Source organism: Chaetodon trifascialis, chromosome 12, assembly GCF_039877785.1.
Source record: "Chaetodon trifascialis isolate fChaTrf1 chromosome 12, fChaTrf1.hap1, whole genome shotgun sequence".
NCBI classification, from domain to species: domain Eukaryota; kingdom Metazoa; phylum Chordata; class Actinopteri; order Chaetodontiformes; family Chaetodontidae; genus Chaetodon; species Chaetodon trifascialis.
The window spans coordinates 27,484,664-27,506,716 of record NC_092067.1 but is presented as its reverse complement, the minus strand read 5'-3'; the positions used below and the strand labels follow the sequence as shown (position 1 = coordinate 27,506,716).

Sequence of the window (22,053 nt, the reverse complement as noted above, 5' to 3'; positions counted from 1 at the left end):
ACAAAAACTGTATCAATCAAAGGATCATATCTTTCTAATGTTGTGCTCTCATCTCATATTTGATGCTTTAAAACCTTAACAAAAAATAAGATGAGTGTTCCTGTTCTGCTCCTTCAGGTCTACAAGCTGAACTTGAACGGTATCTACCAGTTCAGGATCAAAGCTGAGAACAAGTATGGCACCAGTGATGGCTGCGATTCAGAGAAAGTTCAGCTCAGGGATCCATTTGGCCTCCCCGGACCTCCACGCAACCCCAAAATAATTGCCAATACGGCAACCACCATGACCCTGACCTGGGATCCGCCTCTGGACAATGGTGGCTCAACTATCCAGGGATACTGGCTGGAGAAGCGGGAGCGCGGCGCTGTGTACTGGGGTCGCGTCAACCGAGCTCCAGTCACCAAGCCGGCAGTGAAGGGTCTGCAGTACACTGTGCTGAAGCTCATCGAAGGAACTGAGTACCAGTTCAGAATTGCAGCCAGCAACGCTGCAGGAGTTGGGCCGCCCTGCGAGGCCTCTGAGTGTCGCTTTGCTGTGGATCCATGTAGTGAGTGTTAACTTCCAGAAAACCTGTTACAGGTTTCATCAATCAGTTGAAAGTTTGCACTTTACACCTTTGATAATTAACAGAATCAGATACACTGTCAATCACACTGACTCACTTTACTGACCAGGTTTCAGTCCTCAGACCTTCATCAGGTGAAATTTCTTCATGAATTAGATCAGTGTTCAGAGTTCTGATCTGGAACACCTGAAGAATTTTGTAGTCAACTCGCACTGACAACTTTCTTTGTGTGACACCAGATTTTACACTTCTCGGCAGATTGTTGAAGTTTGCCCCTTAAGTAAGCCCCTTAAAGAAAAGTTGGATTTGTGATTCTGGTAAATGAAACTGACTTCCCTTGTTATGCTATAAGACACAAGACAACATTTCTTCCTACTTTGCTTCATGTTTGTGGTGTTTTGGTAAGACAGGGTCTGATGTAAATATCAGCAGCCAGGTGATGCCATCCATTTCGTACATCTACTTTAACTGAAATGATTTCATGGATGAATGACTTGAACCTTGTCAAAGATTAGCCCAGCCAGCTCCTGAACCAGAACCAAAAGGCACAGAGAGGCAGCCTTTGTTATTTATGCCCCAAAACTCTGGAACAGCCTCCCTGAAGGTCTGAAGGGGTCTAAGTCTGTTGATGCCTTGAAACAAAAGCTTAAAACACAGCTCTTTAACATCATTTTCTCCTGAAGTGTCTTGTCTTTCTTATTGAACTGTGCTATGTAAATAAAGTTTATTATTATTATTAAGATTGACCTTTCACCCCCCTCTGCTCCTCTCTCAGACCCTCCCAGCCTACCTGGAGCCCCTGAGGTTAAAGACAAGACCAAGAGCAGCATCACACTCACCTGGAGCCCGCCAGACAAAGACGGCGGCAGCCCCATCAAGGGTTACATCATTGAGGTCCATGAGGAGGGCTCTCCTGATTGGAGGAGGGTGAACCCTGCTGAAAAACTCCATCCATCCACTGAAATCACCGTCCCTGACCTGAAAGAGGGCAAGAAGTGCAAGTTCAGGATCTATGCCGTGAATGCCGCTGGAAACTCAGAGCCTGCCAAAACGGCCGACATCCTGGTTCAGGACATCCTGAGTAAGAGACACATCTGTTGTCCAGTAATGTTCATCAGGAGCTGCTCATACTGCTCTACTGCTGATTACAGCAGTTGGTGACAGAGGCTGCTGTCTGATTCTCTTTTTTCTTTCTTATTGAACATCACTCAAAAAGTAAAAATTCAGATTGGATCCTGATACTGATCAGTATTGTGACATTGTATATTCTAGTAATGAATTTATGTAACATATGTAGTAATGTTTATATTATACTAATCATTAATTAATTGAATATTTGTTCTGTCATTAGATCTCAGGTCTCTCTTGTGTCTCTCAGCAAAGTGGAACACAGGTGATTTTTAATGAACAAATAGTTTAAAAAGTTGTTTGCTTGTTCGTCTCCAGTCGAGCCGATGGTCACTCTGAATGTGAATGCTCATGACCTGCTGAACTGCAGAGCAGGAACGAGCATCAGGATTCCCGCCACCATCACTGGACGACCCATTCCGAAAGTCACCTGGACCTTTGATGGAACCGCCGAGACTGAGAAGAAGAACGAGCTTCATACGCTGCCTGTCGACTCAGAGGTCAGAACACTCTTTACTGTGTTTACAGATATAAATGTACATATATACTTTACACACATTGATCTGACCTTTGGTTTGAAAAACATCCAAACAGGGGCATCTTTGATTCAAGTTATTCAGTTTTTGTAGTGTGAATTTTGACTTTGTTGACTCATCAGAGCTGTGGTGAAACTTTACAAACTAAAAATAAAAACCAAAATATATCAAATTGTGACTTCTGGCATTATGCTGGTGGTTTCTATCAGATTCACTCCACCGACACGACCTCGATGGTCATGATCCCGGACAGCAAACTGAACCACAGCGGCCGATACATCATCAATGCCGAGAGTCCTGCCGGACACAAGGTGGTCAAAGTCAGAGTCAACGTGCTCGGTACGTAATGATTCAACCTTCAGAGATTTATATGCACAGTGAAAACCTTCACAGTGTGCTGTATTCCCGACGATGTGTGTGATGAAGAACAAAAAGTACAAGAGATTAAAAATCAGGTAGGTGAGTCTTCTCCTCATTAATTTTTGGTTTGTGGACCCACAGACCTGCCTGGACCTCCAAGAGACTTTAAGATCAGCGATGTGACGAGGGGAACTTGCCGACTCACCTGGAAACCTCCAGAGTGCGATGGAGGAGAAAGAGTGAAGAGCTACTTCATTGAGAAGAAGACCGTGGAGGGCAAAGCCTGGACCAAAGTACGAGTCCAGCTGCAGCTTTCACAGCTCATTTCCCCGTATAAGCAGGATAATGCACTGTGAACAGACATGTAAAGTCTGACTCTGATCTTGTTCTTCAAGGTGAACCCGGCCTGTGCTGCTCAGTCTCTCGTGGTTCCAGACCTGATCCATGGTCAGGAGTACCTGTTCCGCATCCGGGCTGAGAACCGCTTTGGGTTCAGCCCGTTTGTCGAGACCATTCAGAGCACCAAAGCCAGAGACCCGATCCGTATGTCTGCGCTCTCTCTTATTACTTAATACTGTTTCATGATGGTTTAGCTGCTGCAGTTCAGAAATGAACAAATATTTATTCAGTTTTTATCATACTGAACACAAATCCCGCACTTTCATTAATCCAGTAGTGTGTCACACAGTGGAATGTAACTAATAACATTTACTCAACTACTAAGGTACAATTTTGAAGTACCTGATTTTTTCCATTTTATGCTGCTTCATACTCTACTTTCATTATTGATACTAATTACCTTCATCTGATAACAATTGTGTACTTTTACTCCGAACATTAACTGAGCAGTATTTCACCACAGAGCTTCTGCTACTTGTACTGATGTAAAGGATCTGAATAGTTCTTTGCCACTGTACAAGAGTGTAAATCACCTTTCTTAACTCAACAAACAGCTGAGCCTCGGCCTTCTGTTTCCTGTTTGCGTTATTGATGATGATAAATGCATCTACAACTGATTTAAAACAAACCCAAGAGGTTTTACAATCTGACTTTAACGCTCCACAAACTGTTGGTCAAGAAATATCAGATACAATGGTCCTTAGTACTAGAACCTCAAATGAAACATTTGGGTTTATGGATCAATACTGAACTCACATATCCACATATTTTAAAGAAAATTCATTTTCGGACTCTTTTGGAAACAATTAAAGATCTGAAGGTTGATTCTGACATAACAAATTAGACAAAATTATAATAAACTCCACAACTCTGCAGATCCTCCCGATCCCCCAACGAGGCTGAAGATCCAGAGCGTGAGGAAGGGCAACGTGACTTTGACCTGGAAGGCTCCAAAGAACGATGGTGGTTCACCTGTTACCCACTACAGCGTCGATCTCCTCTGCTGGGATGCCAGCGGTGCCCAGAAGGAGTCCTGGAGGAGGTAACCCATCACCCCAGAGGTCTACATGGGTCCACTTGGTTCCTATGAACTGAGACCTAACCTGGGAACAGAGCCAGGCCAGGTCCAAATTCTGTTCAGGGTGATTAGGTTAGGCGTCTGTTTGGGTCCCTGTGGATCTACAGAGTTCGGGTCTATTTATCCTCGACTCTGTTTTGGACCAGATCAACTGTCCTCGGGTCCATAAAGCTCCACTTTACCAGCAACTATTTTGCTGACCGTCTACACGTCATGAATTTGATGACTAGTCACTGACTGGTCAAAATGCTGCCTCCATCAGACACATTTCTGTCTACAAACAGAAAATTACATTAAATTTCCATTCACCAGGCCTGCAGCTAAACTGTTTGCCTTTACTGCGACCTTCAGGTGTAATAGGAGAGATGTGGACACTACCAGGTTCAAGGTGGAGGACCTAACCGAGGGAGATGAGTATGAGTTCAGAGTGGTGGCCTACAATGAGGCCGGAGCCAGCCGACCTTCATCTACGGCTGGACCCATCGTCATCCAGGACCAGACATGTAAGACTTTTTTTTTTGTTAAGGCATTAATCTGCAGCATTGTATGCATAACATTATGATGGCTAAACCGCCCATCTTGACCAGGTTTGATCAATAACCTTTGATCAAGTGCTCCTGATCACAGTTCTTGATTTGTTCAACCACAGCATCTGCTCTGTTCAATTAATTTCAGCCTGCGTTCTTCTCTAGAAAGACAGAAGAAGCTTAAATCTTCAAAGAAAAAGAAAAAAATTTAAAGAATATGGCATCATCTTCTTATAAGCCTTATTTTCTGCTGCAGGTGCTCCGTCCATTGAACTGAAGGAGTTCATGGAGGTTGAGCAGGGCTCCGACATCAGCATCGTGGCGAAGATCCGTGGCTGTCCATTCCCCACTCTCACCTGGTACAAGGCTCCACCTCACAAGTCCGACAACAAGGTGGAGGTTCAGTACGACGAGCACATCAACAAGATTGTGTCTGACGACAGCTGCACGTTGCTCATCCAGCAGGGCAAACGTTTCGACACCGGCCTCTACACATTGGTGGCCTCCAACAGTCTCGGCAAGGCCTCCATGGAGATGAGGCTCAACGTGCTCGGTACAAACAAAACCAACACAACTACCACAGCTGAAAACTATTTTCTGGTTTTACTGACTGAAATGCTCTCAGGTGCTCTCTGGAAAAAAGTGAGAAATCACCTCTTTCCTGTTTTTTTTTTTTTTATTTCTGTCACTTTATTTTATTTTTTATTTTCTACCCTGATAATACACCTGTTCCACTTACGCTTATTGATGTTGCACTGCTAGTTCTTATTGCACAATTTATACTCATAGTTATTTATTTTTTATTTGAATATCTCCTCACTCGGATAAAAATTCTTTTTTCAAGACTGTCCTGGATAATACAGGTGACAATAACACACACTTAACAGTGACTAACAATATCAAGCAGGCAACAAACAATACGTCACAATCAGAACTCAACAAGGAAAATACAAAATTCTGAAAACATGAATAAAATTGTGAAAAAGAATCTTAACACCTCTTATGACACCTGCAATTGAATCAGCCAGGATGGAACATTTACAGAAATGTCTGTTGATATGTGTTGTTCCTGTAACTTTCATCTGTATAAATCAGAAGTAAAGATCCCTGTAAAGACAACCTATCTGAACCATCTATCACAGTGACCGACACTGATTCTCAGAAAGATTTCCGTTGTATAAACTTGTTGTTGTTGTTTTCAGGCCGGCCTGGTCCTCCCTCCGCTCCCATTAAGTTCGAGGAAATCGGAGCCCAGAGGATTACGCTATCCTGGCTGCCGCCGAAGGATGACGGTGGCTCCAAAGTCACAAACTACGTCATCTGGAGGCGTGTTGCCAACAGGAAGACCTGGGTGCCTGTCACCAATGAGCCCAAAGACCGGATCTGGACAGTGGAGAACCTGATGGAAGGACATGAGTATGTGTTCCGGATCATGGCCCAGAACAAATACGGAGTTGGAGAGCCACTGGACAGCGAGCCCGAAGTCGCCCGAGACCTCTACAGTGAGTCAAAGTTTAAAAAAGATTCTGATTTTCAGACCAGAACAACAAGAATAAAATTAAATACTTCAGTCTGTCTACTGATCCGGCACAGTGATTATGTTATCATTTCAATGGCAAGCTTAATTTAATCTTTGTTTTTTGTCTTTGAGATCTTTGATAAGAAAGACAAAGTTTAGATGAATTATGATGCGAAAATGTCTTAACACAATTCACAAAAAAACAGAAATGAATATAATAAAAGTGAAATAAATCAGAGAAATTATATTAAAAAGCTAGAAATGTTAAATAAATGTTTACTGTAAGTTACAATATGATTATAGGTATAGAGGTATAAGTACAGGTATACATTAGTATGAATACAATAATAATAATAATAAATACAATATAAGTAATACTATATCAATGTATATTAAAAAAACATACTCTGATACAGCAGTCAATCTACAATAATAAGAATTGTAGCAAATTATATTGTAATTTAAGAAATATAGGGCAATTTAATGTACTGTTATTACTGCTTCTACTCTTAAAGTAATTGTAATAATAGTAATCGAGGACAAAGTGCAGTGCAGGTGGATTGATCAAACAACCAACACATTTACACGTTTGTTTGTTTGTTTTTAGGCTTTTTTCATCAAAAAGTCTAAATAAATACTTTATCTGAAGGTCTGCTGACTAATGAAAAACTGGAAAAATTCAATGTAGCAACATTGGTCATTATGAACAAATATAACCAGAGGTATTAAAGAGACGGATGCTGAGGTGTAAACAGTGTGGAAACTTCTATGACTATGTTGTCTCATGAATATATCATCATATATCGCCTAACACTAACTGATCTACTGACTCACTTCTTTAATACTGTGCTCCAGTGTTCTGGACGCTGCTAACTAGCCCAACAGTAAACTACAGTTGTATTGATTCAACACGAATATTTCAGTCCTCTAACCTTCAATCCTTTCCGTCCTACTGCAGCCGTCCCTGGTCAGTGTGAGAAGCCAACGGTTACCAACGTCACCATGGACTCTATGACCGTTAACTGGGAGGAGCCTGAGGACGACGGAGGCACCCCAATCACCGGCTACTGGCTAGAGCGGAAAGAGACAACGGGTAAACGCTGGGCACGTGTCACCCGCGATCCCATTCGTCCCATGGGCCTGGGCGAATCATTCGTGGTGAGTGGACTTATTGAGGGTTCCCAGTACCTGTTCAGAGTCTCTGCCATCAACGCTGCAGGACCTGGACTTGCCAGTGCTTCCACAGACCCCATCTTCGCCAGAGACCCCATCTGTAAGAGACACACTGAAATCACACAAGTTATGACTGTTATAACTACACAGATCAGGATGGTAACCACCTGTTTGTCTCCTCCTGTAGCCCCACCCTCTCCTCCAACCCCAAAGGTTTCTGATTGGACGAAGTCCACAGTGGACCTTGAATGGATCCCTCCTCTGAAGGATGGAGGCTCCAAGATCCTCGGCTACTGGGTGGAGTATAAGGAGGAGGGCACCGAGGCCTGGGTCAAGGTGAGAGGAAATCAGTCATCATGTCTTTCTGTCATCATGGTTCAAGGCTAGTTTAGATCCCTGCTTAAGACAAAACTGAGAAACTCTGTGTTTTTCAGGCCAAGGAGACCGAAATCCGTGGCACCCGGTTTGTGATCACCGGTCTGAAGACTGGTGGTCAGTACAAATTCAGGGTGATTGCCTTCAACGTTGCTGGTAATGGTGAGCCAGGAGAAGTCCCAGAGGTGCTTGAAGTCAACGACAGAACCAGTGAGTCCATGGTTCTCTCAACAATGTGACCTTACGAATTTAAATCTGTGGGGCATTTATCCAGTTTGGTTGGAACAGCAGACTGTAACATTGAGTATCTTCCCCCCAGTTGCTCCTGAAGTCGACCTGGATGCCTCAGTGAAGGAGAGGATGGTGGTCCATGCCGGCGGTGTGATCCGTATCATCGCCTACGTGTCTGGCCAGCCATCCCCGGAGGTCACCTGGAGCAGAGATGGAGCTGCTCTGCCTCCTGAGGCTAAAGTGGAGACGACAGCCATCAGCTCGTCCCTGGTCATTAAACCCTGCGCAAGGAGGCACCTTGGTGTCTACACGCTGACTGCTAAGAATGCTGGAGGGGAGAAGAAGAAGAACGTCACTGTGGAAGTTCTGGGTAAAATATTGTTTTCATGTCAAAATGAGACAGCATCATAAAACTTCTCAACATTTTAATGTTTTTAATTAAAAACTGGTTGTGTCCTCGCTCAGATGTCCCTGGGCCTGTTGGCATCCCCTTCACCGCCGAGAATCTGAGCAGTGAGTCCTGCAAGCTCAACTGGTTCTTCCCCGAGAACGACGGTGGTTCCCCCATCAGTAACTACATCATCGAGAAACGCGAGGCTGAACGCAAGGCCTGGACCTCACTGTCATTCACTGCCAGCAGACAAAATGCTGTGGCTCGTGGGCTAACCACCGGAAAGTCCTACTTCTTCAGAGTGGCTGCCGAGAATGCTATCGGCATTGGACCCTTTGTGGAGACTGCAGCTGAGTTAATCGTCAAGGAACCAATGAGTGAGTTTAATTAAACATGGAAACCACTGGTCTCTAAATGTTACATAATTACTGTAAAGATGAGAGGATTCTGAGGCCACAAACAAAAAGTTCTGTGATCATCTCAGAAGAAATTGTGAAATTAAATCCAGATTTTTTTTAAGTCAGGACTGAGAATAAGGTCAAAACTATACTCAACAAAAAACTTTGGGATGTGATGAATTTAAATGTCCAATTTTTAAGATTTTTTTAAAAAGATTTTTTAAGATTTTTGAGAAGAGTCATAATTTTAACTAAAGTCAGAGTTCCAAGAGTAAAGTCAGGATTTTGGAATTTTAAATGTGACCCTAATCTTTTTCTGTAATAGTGCTGGTCATGAAAAAATTGACATTATCCAACATTTAATTTTGCAGACAGCAGAATTAAATCTGAACAGGAAATGACAAAAACACAAATCACTGAACGTTTTCCCACCTTCAGATATAAAAACCATCTGTGTATTTGTGCTCCCCTCAGGTGTGCCTGACCGCCCCGAGGAGCTCGAGGTCACCAAGGTCACCAAGGATTTGATCAGCATCACCTGGAAGGCGCCCAAGTTTGATGGAGGTTCAGAGATCACCATGTATATCCTGGAGGCACGTATGATCGGCAAAGACAAGTTCACCAGACTGACAAAAGAGAAGCTAATGGAGAGGAAGTACACCTTTGATGGCCTGAGGGAGGGTGACACATATGAGTTCAGGGTCATCGCTGTCAATGAGGTTGGACCTGGCAAACCTTCATTTTGCACCAAACCAATCACCTGCAAGGATGAACTGGGTGAGGACTTATAATTAACAAGACCATCTGATTTGTAAGTTTTAAGCAGTTTTAGAGTGGCTGACAGCAAGTAGTTTCAGTGTCAATTTTGGATAATTAGCTATGAAAATGTACTTGTACTTGTATTGCTGATCAGTTCGTCAGACAAAGGTACTTAAAGATGCAACAAAATCACAGCTTTAGATGAGGAATATCAGGGAACCTACAGTAGACTCCTGTGAGACACCACAACTATTATGCATCATATCAATTCTTCATTCATTTATATTCACAAATTGCATAAATAATTAGAGGCATTTTAAAATCAATCCATATACAACATAACGTGATAATTTAACAGGCGTTTCAAAACTTGATATTATACCAAAAGCAGATTCATTATCATTCAAAGCATCATGATTTAGTAGAATAGTAGTCATAAAAACTTATTATTATATTATACTACTGTATGTATAAGAACATATATGTATGTTTAAAAAATGATCAGGGAAACAACAGAGATTTGTCAGTGAATCATTTCGTTTCACTTTGTCTTCATTTTGTGTTTTTACAGAGCCACCAACCATCGAGCTGGACTTCCGTGATAAGATAATCATCCGTGTGGGTGAGAGCTGCCTGCTGCAGGGCCGTTACACCGGCAAACCTTCTCCATCCATTGCGTGGTACCGAGATGATGAGGAGCTGAAGGCTGACAAACACATTATGTTCAAGAACACACTGACCACCATGTCGCTCGGCCTGATGAAGGCACAGCGCGAGCACAGTGGCAGATACATGGTGGTGGTGGAAAACAGTACTGGATCCAGGAAGGGAGTCTGCAACCTCACGGTTGTTGGTATGTAGGTGGAACTCATGAAGAAAACTGAGGCTGACACAAGCTATTATCATCAGCAAAAAAGGAATAGAAATATACATGAAGATGCAACAGCTAAATGATTGATTTAAATGAATAATAGAAGGGATCTCAAAATAGACCCCAGTGGGACACCACGAGTGATGTGCAATCCATGTACATTTAAAAATTGGTTGTAGCTTGAAACAGACTGAAGTCTGACCCAAGTCAAAGCTACAAAACTTCAGTCATTTCTGAATAATGCAGAGAGTTTGTTCCTTTCTGTCCTGCAGACCGTCCAACTCCTCCTATTGGCCCAGTGGTCTTTGAGGAGGTGCACAGGGAGTACATGGTAATCTCCTGGAAACCTCCTCTTGACAGTGGTGGCGTTGATGTGTCCAACTACATCATTGAGAAAAGAGACACCAACAGAGACATGTGGACCACAGTGACATCTGCCACCACCAAGACCATATGCAAGGTGGGTCCCAATGGGTTGTCGACCAAAATCCATTCAGCTGTTGTGTTACTTTAATCCTCATCAGGATCATCAGGAGTCCAAAATGTGTAACCCAGAAAGGCCTTGAACTCTGTAAAATACAGAGATGTTCATGTGTTGTTGTTTTTCTTTCAGATCCCCAAGCTAATGGAGGGCAGGGAGTACATCATGAGGATCTCTGCTGAGAACATGTATGGCATCAGTGACCCTCTGGAGTCCGAGGAAATGAGAGCCAAAGATCTCTTCAGTATGTTCTGCTCAAACACAGTTACTTTTTCCACATTTCAGTTCTGCTACATTCTTTTAAGGAAATTAAATTTTCATTAAATACATTTTCATTTTGTTGTATTTTATATATGTTCATTGGGCCAAAATTCCCTTGGACAAAAAGTAGCCAAACCTGAGAGTCATGACTTAAAGTAATACACTAATACACAGTAATAATACTATTACAATAGTACTGTAATATACAGTAATAAACACTTTTTTATTTTTGCACAGTACCTTAAATCTTGGTCCTTTTTTAAAGTCTTTAATCTATGTCTTTTTAAACACTTTCTATTTTTACCATATTTTGATGCGCTATTATGACATTGTAGCACTCAATAAAGGTGGTCAGGATGGTACACAGTTTTAATCAATAATGTTTATTTATTAACCAAAATCTAAACTTTTGCATTAAGTCTCTGAGCTATAGACTTAGATTGAAATGAAATTTTAAAAATTATTTTAAAAATCAAATTAAAATTGCCCAAATAAATATCAAGATTTTTCCTCAAAATGACAAAGCAGTGGAAAGACTACACTTTTATAATTATTCTGTCTGCACTGGATATGGTTCCTAAAAAGGGCTCCAATAACCCAGCTTTACCTCTGCGGCCCCCTGCAGGAGTCCCAGAGGCCCCTGAGATGCCAACAGTCAGAGAGGTGTATGCCACCAATGTTCTGGTGCTGTGGAACCGGCCTCGCGATGGCGGAAAGCCCATCACCAACTACATCCTGGAAAAGAAGGAGCTCACAGCCAAGAGGTGGTCCAGAGTCACTAGAGAGCCGCTGTACCCGGCCACTCAGTACCGAGTCCAGGACCTGGTTGAGGGCTGCGAGTACGAGTTCAGAGTGACAGCTGAGAACGAGTTGGGAACTGGAGATCCCAGCGTACCCTCCAAACCCATCCTTGCAAAAGACCCCATTGGTTAGTGCAACACGAACTGGCAGAAAATATTTTTATCCTTTATTTTTGTATTTATTATTGTAGACTATGGTCACATTTATTTTATTTTACATTCTACTGTATACTGTATTTCCAAATTACCATTTTATATTTCCTTGTGCAAAGCCTTGCTGAGGTTATGAGGTCCATATGTTCAGTTAAGATATTTATACATATATATATATAGAACTACAATAGTATATAAAAATATATAGTGCTAAAGACATTTGATTACTCTCAGAGAGAAGTATTGCCTGTCTTTTCTACCAACGTTGACATGTTGACACATTTAATTTTTTTCTACATAGTTAACAGTCTGATACTCTGATATTTTCTCCTCACAGTGTGTCCTAGCCCTCCAGTCACCCCTGAGGCCTATGATAAGACCAAAGACTCAGTCAGCCTGAAGTGGAAGTTGCCCCGCCATGATGGAAAAGGTCGGATTTTCGGCTACCTTGTTGAGTACCAGAAGCCAGGAGCTGTGGAGTGGATTCCAGCCAATGAGACCCCAGAGCAGTGCCCCAACCTCCACTATGTGGTGACAGGCCTGACCGATGGACAGGAGTATAATTTCAGGATCTTCACCGTTAATGCTGCCGGCAAATCTGACCCTGCCCACGTCAAACAGACCATCAAAGTCCATGACAGACTGGGTAAAGGATTCATTTATAGCTCCTCTTTAGTTTTTATATATTATATATGGAATCAGATTTTTCTGCACAAATATATATTTCAGTTTAGTTCATCATTATCAGATTAGAGAAAAAAAAATCCAAAACATCTTTAACTCTGTTGATACTGTGTTAACTAGATGATATACAAATATGTTAGCCATGTCTGTAAAGCCACAAAAATAAATTTTATGGACTAGCTAGTAGCAGTCTGGTTGCAAACAAAATTTCACCAAATTTGTTTATGATCGGTGTTATTGTAAATTAAATGAATTTCCACAGTATCTATTAAAACCATTTGTTTAATATTGCTTTGTTTTTAATGCGTAGATTTTTTTACCTGGGAAAAAAATTAATTACACTAGCGCGTATACAATAATAGTGTTTGGGTTTGTTAGTTTTGGCCAGTTATGCATTACACTTTCTACACATGCTGTACTAACTTCAGTAAACATATTCCCATTTCCCTCCACAGAGGAGCCAGAGTTGCTGCTGGATGCCAACATGGCACGTGACCACCTGGCCATGCTGGGCACTGACATCACCTTGAGCGCCACCATTAAGGGTGTACCGACACCCACTGTCAGCTGGAAGAAGAATGATGGTGACATTCCTTCTCACATTACTGTTGCTGTCACAGCCACTGGCAGCAAAGTCTTCATTCCAAAGTCGGTCCGCGCAGACTCTGGCAACTACACTATCACAGTGGAGAACGCTGCTGGAAAGAAATCAGCAACCGTTGCCGTACTTGTCCTGAGTAAGTGAAACATCCACCGACAAATTTGGGTTTTGGTTTGTCTTGAACAAAATGATTCCTAAAAATTGATTTACTGCGTGTCCACATTCCTATACAGAGGTATGTCTTTTTTCATTCCATGACATGTCATGTTTGAATTTAGAATATATGTGTGTAAATTTGACTCTAATCCACTCTTGTTTCCACCAGACAAGCCTTCTCCTCCTAAAGACCTGGTGGTCTCCGAGGTGACCAGTGAATCTGCCTATCTGACCTGGAAATGTCCCGAGGACAATGGCGGTGCTGTCATCTCCCACTACGTTGTGGAGAAGAAGGACGTGGCTGCCGAGCAGTGGGTACCTGTCTCTGCAGCCAATAAGAAATTGAGTCTGATGGCCATGTACCTGATGGAAGGAATCCAGTACCTGTTCAGAGTGGCTGCTGAGAACCAGTTCGGCAGGAGCGACTATGTGATGACCAAGACACCTATCAAGGCTATTGATCCTCTCTGTGAGTAAAAGTTATAAATATGTTGTTTAATTTTGCTTTGAAAAATAACCATGATTTTTTTTATCTTTTTGTGTCATCCAAATCCTGAAAGCTTTGCTCTCTTTGTATATCTGCTTTCATAGAACATGGGTGCATTGTTTGCTTTTCACATTGTCATGAAATAAATTTTACACAACAAAAAACCAACCAAAGCTAAAAATTCTGGGAGTGCAAGCCAGATCCTTGTGAGAGTTCCATCTCATCTCCAAAAAATGTTCAGTAAATTTGAAAGTCTAAAATACAAAATCCATGAATGATCAGCAATTAATTGTTCTTCACGGGCACCTTTCAGATCCTCCTGGCCCACCCAAGAACCTACACCACACTGACGCAGACAAAACAGAGGTGTGGTTGGCATGGGAGTGGCCCGATCGCACTGGCGGAAGTGAAATCACCGGCTTCATCGTGGAGCACCAGGAAGAGGGCCAGACTGACTGGGTTACCTTCAAGACAGTCAGCAACAACCACACCCACGTCACTGGTCTGGTGGAGGGCAAGACCTACCGCTTCAGGGTCAAGGCTCAGAATGCCATTGGCGTGAGCCGTCCTGACACCAGTGTCCCTGTCACTTGCCAGGAGAAGACATGTAAGAAACGTGATTCTCACGGAGTTGTGTCTTCTTGCGAATGCTGTTCCTGCTCTCATTTAGAGATCCTAAAACATTCTAAAGTTGTTGCTGTTTTGTTCTCTTTCAGTGCCACCGACTATTGAAGTTGATGTGAAGCTTATCGAGGGTCTTGTTGTCAAATCTGGCAGTACTATTGTCCTTCCAGCCAAGATGACAGGAATCCCCATTCCCACCGCCAAATGGATGACTGATGGCAAGGAGATCACATCTGAGGGCCGCTATCACATTGAGTCTGCTGGATCCTCCACTATCCTCAGTATCCCTGAGTGCCAGAGAGCAGATACCGGAGAGTACGTCCTCACTGTGGCCAATCCTGCAGGTAGCAAGACCGTTGCCTTGCATGTCACTGTGCTGGATATTCCAGGTCCACCCATTGGACCTATAAACATCTTGGAGGTCACCCCTGATTACATGATGATCCAATGGAGGACACCCAAAGATGATGGTGGCACACCCATCACCAACTATGTGGTAGAAAAGAAGGATGTGAAGAAGCCATGGGAGCCCTGGTCTGTCGTTAGCTCCAGTGGCACCAGCACCAAGGCCAAGGTGTCAAGGTTGGAGAAGGGCCGTGAGTACATTGTCCGTGTCCGTGCAGAAAACAAAATTGGCATCAGTACAGGGCTTGAGAGTCCTCCCACTATTGCCAAGCACATGTTCAACCCTCCCGGACCACCAGGGCTACCAGAGTGCTCTGATATCACAGAGAATGCTGTGACAGTGGAATGGACCCTGCCTGACTATGATGGAGGTAGCCCCATTAGTGGCTATGTGGTCGAACGCAGAGAAATGACAGGAAAGTGGATCCGTGTCAATAAAACTCCTGTATTGGACCTCAGATACAGAGTCTCAGGCCTGTTTGAAGGTAACAGCTATGAGTTTAGAGTGTTTGCGGAGAACGTTGCTGGTATCAGCGAGCCATCTCCCACCTCAGACCCTATCAAGGCCACTCGCGCCATCACCAAACCCGGACCCCCTAGCAATCCGAAACTGAAGGACTGGAGTAAGTCCTATGCTGACATCTGCTGGACCAAGCCTACAAGAGATGGAGGTAGTCCCATCCTGGGCTATGTGGTTGAGGCTCAGAAGTCAGGAACTGCTCAGTGGAACAGAATCAACAAGGACCTCATCAAAATGTGTGCCTACAGAGTGCCAGGCCTCCTTGAAGGAATGGAGTACAGGTTTCGCATCAGAGCCACCAACAAGGTTGGAGACAGTGAACCCAGGGAGCTTGCTGAAACTGTCTTAGCAAAAGACATTCTTGTGCCCCCTGAGGTAGTTGTTGATGTGTCCTGCCGTGACTCTCTGACTGTCAGGGCAGGTCAGATCATAAGTTTGATTACCAGGGTAAAGGGCAGACCAGATCCAGAGATCACATGGACGAAGGACGCCAGAGCCGTGTCCCGCGACAAGCGTACTGAGATTAACAACAACTACCCTCTGTGTGAACTGGTCATTAGTGATGCAGTCAGGTCAGACTATGGTAAATATGCCATTGTGGCCAAGAACAGTAGTGGTCAGGCACAGGCCACCATTCTTGTCAATGTCCTGGACACACCAGGAGTTTGTCAGAATCTGAAAGTAGCATATGTGACCAAGAACTCCTGCATGGTGTCTTGGGAGAACCCTGAGGACAACGGAGGCACTGAGATCACTCAGTACATTATTGAGTGCCGTCAACCCAGCCAGAGAGGGTGGACGGTGGTCTCCAGCGACTGCACCAAACGCCTGCTAAAGGCCCCTCTTACTGAGGGCTGCGAGTACTTCTTCCGTGTTAGTGCAGAGAACAAGATTGGCGCTGGTCCACCCACTGAGACCAAGACACCTGTGCTGGCAGTTGATCCCATTGAGAAACCTGGTGAACCCATTGACTTCCACATCTCTGAGATTGGCAAGACCTTCTGTTTCCTCAAGTGGAAGAAGCCAGACTATGATGGTGGTAGCCGTAACCTTGGTTATCATGTTGAAAAAAAGCCAAAGGAGGCTGAGGAGTGGGAGAGGCTTCACAAGGGTGCCATCAAAGAGACTTACTTCATGGCTGACAGGTGCATTGAAAACCAGATCTACCAGTTCAGAGTTCAGACTAAGAATGAAGGAGGTGAGAGCAACTGGGTGACCACAGCTGAAGTCTTGGTTAAGGAACAGCTTGTGGAGCCTGAAATCAAAATTAAACTGGATGGAACACTTGTGGTCAAGGCAGGAGACTCCATTCCTATAGAAGCAACAATTAAGGGCAAACCCCAGCCTGATGTCAAATGGACCAAAGACGAGAGCACAGAGGAGATAAAGAAGAGCCCCAGGCTTCAGATTGAAACTGGTTCTGACTTCTCAAAGCTGCTGCTCACTGGCGCCAGGCGCACGGACAGTGGCAAATATATCATTACTGCCTCCAACAACGCAGGAACCTGCTCTGCTCATGCTAAGGTCAACGTCCTGGACAGACCCGGACCCATCAGGGATCTAAAGGTGTCTGGTATCACCATTGACAGGTGCCATCTGGCCTGGGAAGTCCCGGAAGATGATGGTGGCTGTGATATCTACAACTACATTATTGAGAAATGTGAGACCAAAAGGGGAGTTTGGTCAGTCCATTCCAATGCTGTCATTACCAATAGTGCTAAAGTCACACGCCTTATTGAGGGTAATGAATATATCTTTAGAGTTCGTGCTGAGAATAAGATGGGGCCTGGTCCTGCAGTGCAGAGTGAAGCCATTGTTGCAGGCACCCAGTTCAATGTACCTGACGCTCCTGAGGCACCAGAGGTAACCAAGATCACTAAGGAGGAGATGACCGTGCAGTGGTCAGAGCCAGAGAGAGATGGTGGAAAGCCAATCACAGGTTATCTGTTGGAGAAGAGGGAAGAGCATGCCATTAGGTGGTCTCCTGTCAACAAGGATCCAATCCCTGCAACTCGTTTCACAGTCACTGGACTCCTGCCTCTCCATGACTACCAGTACAGAGTAAAGGCTGTCAATGAAATTGGCATAGGCAACCCAAGCAAGCCTTCACGTGCCATCACTGCCAAGGACACAGTTGGTATGTAACTAGTAATAATGTTTTCATTGTGTTTAACATCTTTAACAGTTAACAAATGTATCTCATGGTGGGATCTATGGTTTCATTGTCACACATGTCAATGTTTCCTTGCAGAGCCTCCTGCATCTCCTACCAACTTGAAGGTCATAGACAGCACCAAATCCTCTGTCACTCTGGCCTGGACCAAGCCTGTATCAGATGGTGGCGCTCCAATCATTGGCTACGTTGTGGAGATGAGGGCACAGGGAAGCGCCAAGAAAGGAGATGATGGTTGGAAGAGGTGCAATGTGGCAGCTCAGCTGGTTGTGTGCGAGTTCACAGTCTCAAGTCTGGATGAGAAGCTTGTGTATGAATTCAGAGTGTCAGCTCAGAACCAGGTGGGCATGAGCTTGCCATGTGACCTGGAGGGTGCTGTGATCCCCAAAGAGATTCTAGGTAGGACTTGATTGAATATTATTTGCTTTTATCATAACTAGGTAGCTTAAGAGTAGTCCCACATGACAACATGAGGGAGGAACCAGAGATTAACATTAAGATATGTAATTGCAAGATGACATCTGCACTGTTCCTTCCAACAGAGGCACCAGAGATTGACTTGGACGCCAACCTGAAACAGGGATTGACAGTGAGAGCTGGCTGTCCCATCAGACTATGTGCCACCATCAGAGGTAGACCACCTCCTAAAGTCACTTGGAGGAGGATGGGCATTGACAATGTCGTCAGGAAGGGAAAAGTCGACATCATTGACACCATGACCTTCCTGGTCATCCCTGATAGCACCCGTGATGACTCTGGCAAATACTGCCTGACTCTACAGAGTCCTGCTGGAGAGAAGGCTGTGTTTGTCAATGTTAAGGTTCTGGGTAAGTCTTTGGTTTTTTATAACGCTACATACAAATGTAACTTTTTAACTAAGTTTCAGCCAACAATCAGTTCTTACTTTCATCAAAATGCCATTTTTCAGTTAAATTGGGAAAAAACACCCTAATATAATGTGTTTTTTTCGGGCAGACACTCCGGGACCTGTGATGAATCTGGAAGCTACCGACATCAAACAGACATCAGCCATGCTGTCCTGGAGTCCTCCAGAGAATGATGGTGGCAGTGAGGTCACTCACTATATCGTTGAGAAGCGTGAAATTGATCGCAAGACTTGGGCAACTGTCAAGGCTGAAGTTGAGAAGGATAAAATTCCCTTCAAAGTCAGCGGTCTGATACCAGGCACTGAGTACTACTTCAGAGTCACAGCTATCAATGAGTATGGTCCTGGAGTTCATAGAGTGTCACCCACTTCCTACCTAGCCTCCGATCCTGTCAGTACGTATTGTTTCTTAGACACTCAGTGTGGTTACAGCTGTGCTCAGTTGTCTCTTTTATTTTCATCAGTCATTTGGAACATTTAAGCAGACCCGTATGTTTTCCTTTTTAAGGCAAGCCTGATCCTTGTGAGAAAATCGAGGTTCTGGAGATAACTAAGAACAGCGCCACAGTCGGTTGGGTGAAGCCTGCAAGGGATGGTGGTGCCAAGATCGATGGTTACATAATTGAATACATTGAGGTCAAACCTCCTCCAGAACCTCCAGCACCTGTGGAGGTTTGTCATGTGATCAAACTGACTCTTCTCTGACTGCTTTAATCAATTGTTGATTTAATTTTTGAAAATCATGCACTTTGCTCCGGTATTGCACTATAAGAATGCTTTAAATAAAATTATGATGTGCTAAAAGAAAACATAGCCTCACTGCCATTTTACACATATATGCTCTTACATATAATTGTAATTCAAGCTTCTTATTGAGTTAATTTGAGATGTATGAGTCATTAATCTACAAACCTTAATTTGCCACAGGTTCCAGAGGGAGAGGAAGCTCCTCCACCACCTCCACCACCTCCAGTGGTACAGGAAGAAGAGGAGGTAGAACCTGAAAAGGAAGTATGGAATACCTACACTACAGTGAAAGGTTTAACAATCAGCATCAGTGGCCTGAAGGAGGGCAAGAGGTACAAGTTCAGAGTGGCTGCCAAGAACATCATGGGCATGAGCTTGTTCACCGAGACCAGGCAGCCAGTCGAGATCAAGGAACAGATGTGTAAGTTATTACACCAGATTAGTAAGGGATGATTAAGAAGTAGTTTTTAGCCATTATCCCATGATAGGACAACAGTTAAATGATCTATTTTTCAGTTATCTCAGGATCAGAATGTAATTTGTTGTATTATTTTGAAATAACAATTACTGGTGAACCAGTAACATGTAGTACAGTAAGATCCAGAGGTAACACTGTATGAAAATGTAATTTGCTGGTCTCAAGGCTGCTCTCAGTTTCCCTAGATAATCTCCTCAATCTAATTCCTTTTTTGTCACCTGCAGTGGAGCCAAAGATTGTCATGCCAGAGACAGTGAGCGCCAGAGCTGGTGCCAAACTCAGAGTGGAAGCACTGGTGTCTGGAAAACCCGCGCCAAGCTGCAAGTGGATGCGTGGTGAGGATGCAGTGGTCCCATCCAGCCGTCTGGCTGTGCACCAGTCCGGCAACCTGTGTGTCCTGATCATCAAAGATGTGTCAAGGACTGACAGCGGAGAATACAGCCTAGTGGCCGAGAACAGCTCTGCAAAGGTGGTGGAGACCCTGAAGATTGTAATCAGAGGTCAGTATTACTCCTAATAAGGTAATTAGAGGACATCAAGATAGTTTTGAAGATTGTGGGATGATAGAGATTTTTCATGTTTAAAATCTGACTGTGTGTTTTAGACATCCCGGGTCCTCCTGAGGGCCCTGTGGAGATCAGCGACATTGACTCCGATGCCTGCTCCCTGTCCTGGAACAAACCGCTGGAGGATGGAGGCAGCAATATCACCAACTACGTGGTGGAAAAATGTGATGTCAGTAGAGGTGACTGGGTGACGGCTGTCTCTTCCAGCCTGAAAACGAGTTGCAGGCTTGGGAAACTCATTCCCGGGAAGGAGTATGTGTTCCGTATCCGTGCTGAGAACCGCTTCGGCGTGTCAGACCCCATTCAGTCTGACAGGATGGTTGCTAAGTTCCCCTTTGGTAAGTTTAACATAAATATTTCCTTGATTAGTTTTAGATGTAAGTGTGGATCTAAAATTATCAGATTTCATAATTACAGGCAGTATCAATTTTGCGTTTTGTCACCAGATGTTCCTAGTGAGCCCCTTAACTGCCGCATCAACAAGACCAACAAGGACTGTATGTTTGTGGCCTGGGATAAGCCTGAGAGTGATGGCGGAAGTCCCATCACAGGTTACTATATAGAGCGTAAGGAAAGGAATAGCTTGCTGTGGGTGAAGGCAAATGACACTGTCGTCCGCACCACTGAGTACCCCTGCGCCGGCCTGATCGAGGGCCTGGAATACACTTTCAGAGTGTCCGCCATCAACCGTGCTGGCCAGGGCAAACCAAGCATGAAGACTGACTTTATCACCGCCCGAACACCTGTTGGTAAGTTTTCAGGCAACACCTATGCAGCAAGCTTTATTTTATTAATCTGATTTTGTTTCCTCACCTTGGCTCATTTGTCTTTTTGTGTCACAGACACTCCAGGTAAACCTGAGGTCCTGGACATGACTAAGAACTCTGTCACCCTGGTTTGGACCCGTCCCAAGAATGATGGTGGTAGCAAGATCATTGGCTATTACGTTGAAGCCATGCGAGTGCCAGGAGACATTTGGATACGCTGCAACACCAGCAGCCAGAACGTACCAAGGGAGGAGTATACAGTGACTGGTCTGGAAAGAGACCTGCAGTACCAGTTCAGAGTCATTGCCAAAACAGCTGTCAACATCAGCAAACCCTCTGAGCCCACAGACCCTATCCTGGTCTGTGCTGAGAATGGTGAGAGGTTTTCATTTAACATTTTAAGATAACAGCTTGTGAGATTGACAAATGAAACAAAATAAGCATCCCTCACTGAGATTCATAACACTACTTTATCTCATCTTTACAAACAGTTCCTCCAAGGCTGGAGCTTAGTGCCAGGATGCAGAAGGGTTTGAAGGTGAAGGCCAGAACCACAATCCTTCTGGAGGCTGAGGTGTTTGGTAAGCCTATGCCCAGAGTGACCTGGAAGAGAGATGATGATAGCCTAAAGTCAGGTGAAGGCCAGGTCATCACCCAGCAGAGGCATCACATCCAGCTGGAGATGACAGCAGTCACTAAGGAACACACAGGAACCTACACCATCTTGGCCGAGAACGCCAGCGGGTCCAAGTCAGCCGAAGTCCAGGTCAATGTCCTGGGTGAGTACTTTCATTAATTCTTTAGGGAGTCAGTCAAAAACTCTAGCAAGATACAAGTTGGGAATTTTTCAGTCCATAAATTATATTCACATTAAATTTTGCATGATGTGCACACAACTTCCCCAATTAACATGGTTTGCTCAATGGACTGATATTCCATTATTTTGGGTCTCCT

At 44.0% G+C, this 22,053-nt stretch overlaps 1 protein-coding gene across 1 annotated transcript in view; it reads left to right on the top strand.

Moving 5' to 3' along the window:
• The window catches only part of LOC139339950 (titin-like), a 175,050-nt gene that overhangs the window by 100,670 nt on the left and 52,327 nt on the right, over positions 1-22,053 (top strand). The window contains 35 exon segments of the mRNA XM_070975414.1: positions 118-547; positions 1,341-1,646; positions 2,012-2,193; positions 2,439-2,568; positions 2,731-2,882; positions 2,985-3,132; positions 3,865-4,030; positions 4,418-4,569; positions 4,850-5,146; positions 5,796-6,095; positions 7,071-7,385; positions 7,473-7,621; positions 7,720-7,870; positions 7,980-8,261; positions 8,357-8,659; positions 9,155-9,457; positions 10,011-10,292; positions 10,583-10,770; positions 10,924-11,035; positions 11,678-11,980; positions 12,343-12,651; positions 13,145-13,426; positions 13,616-13,915; positions 14,247-14,540; positions 14,650-17,619; positions 17,734-18,054; positions 18,198-18,482; positions 18,631-18,936; positions 19,050-19,177; positions 19,532-19,709; positions 19,991-20,266; positions 20,371-20,670; positions 20,779-21,081; positions 21,175-21,474; positions 21,591-21,878. Of these exon segments, the coding sequence (XP_070831515.1) occupies positions 118-547; positions 1,341-1,646; positions 2,012-2,193; positions 2,439-2,568; positions 2,731-2,882; positions 2,985-3,132; positions 3,865-4,030; positions 4,418-4,569; positions 4,850-5,146; positions 5,796-6,095; positions 7,071-7,385; positions 7,473-7,621; positions 7,720-7,870; positions 7,980-8,261; positions 8,357-8,659; positions 9,155-9,457; positions 10,011-10,292; positions 10,583-10,770; positions 10,924-11,035; positions 11,678-11,980; positions 12,343-12,651; positions 13,145-13,426; positions 13,616-13,915; positions 14,247-14,540; positions 14,650-17,619; positions 17,734-18,054; positions 18,198-18,482; positions 18,631-18,936; positions 19,050-19,177; positions 19,532-19,709; positions 19,991-20,266; positions 20,371-20,670; positions 20,779-21,081; positions 21,175-21,474; positions 21,591-21,878 (11,491 nt within the window).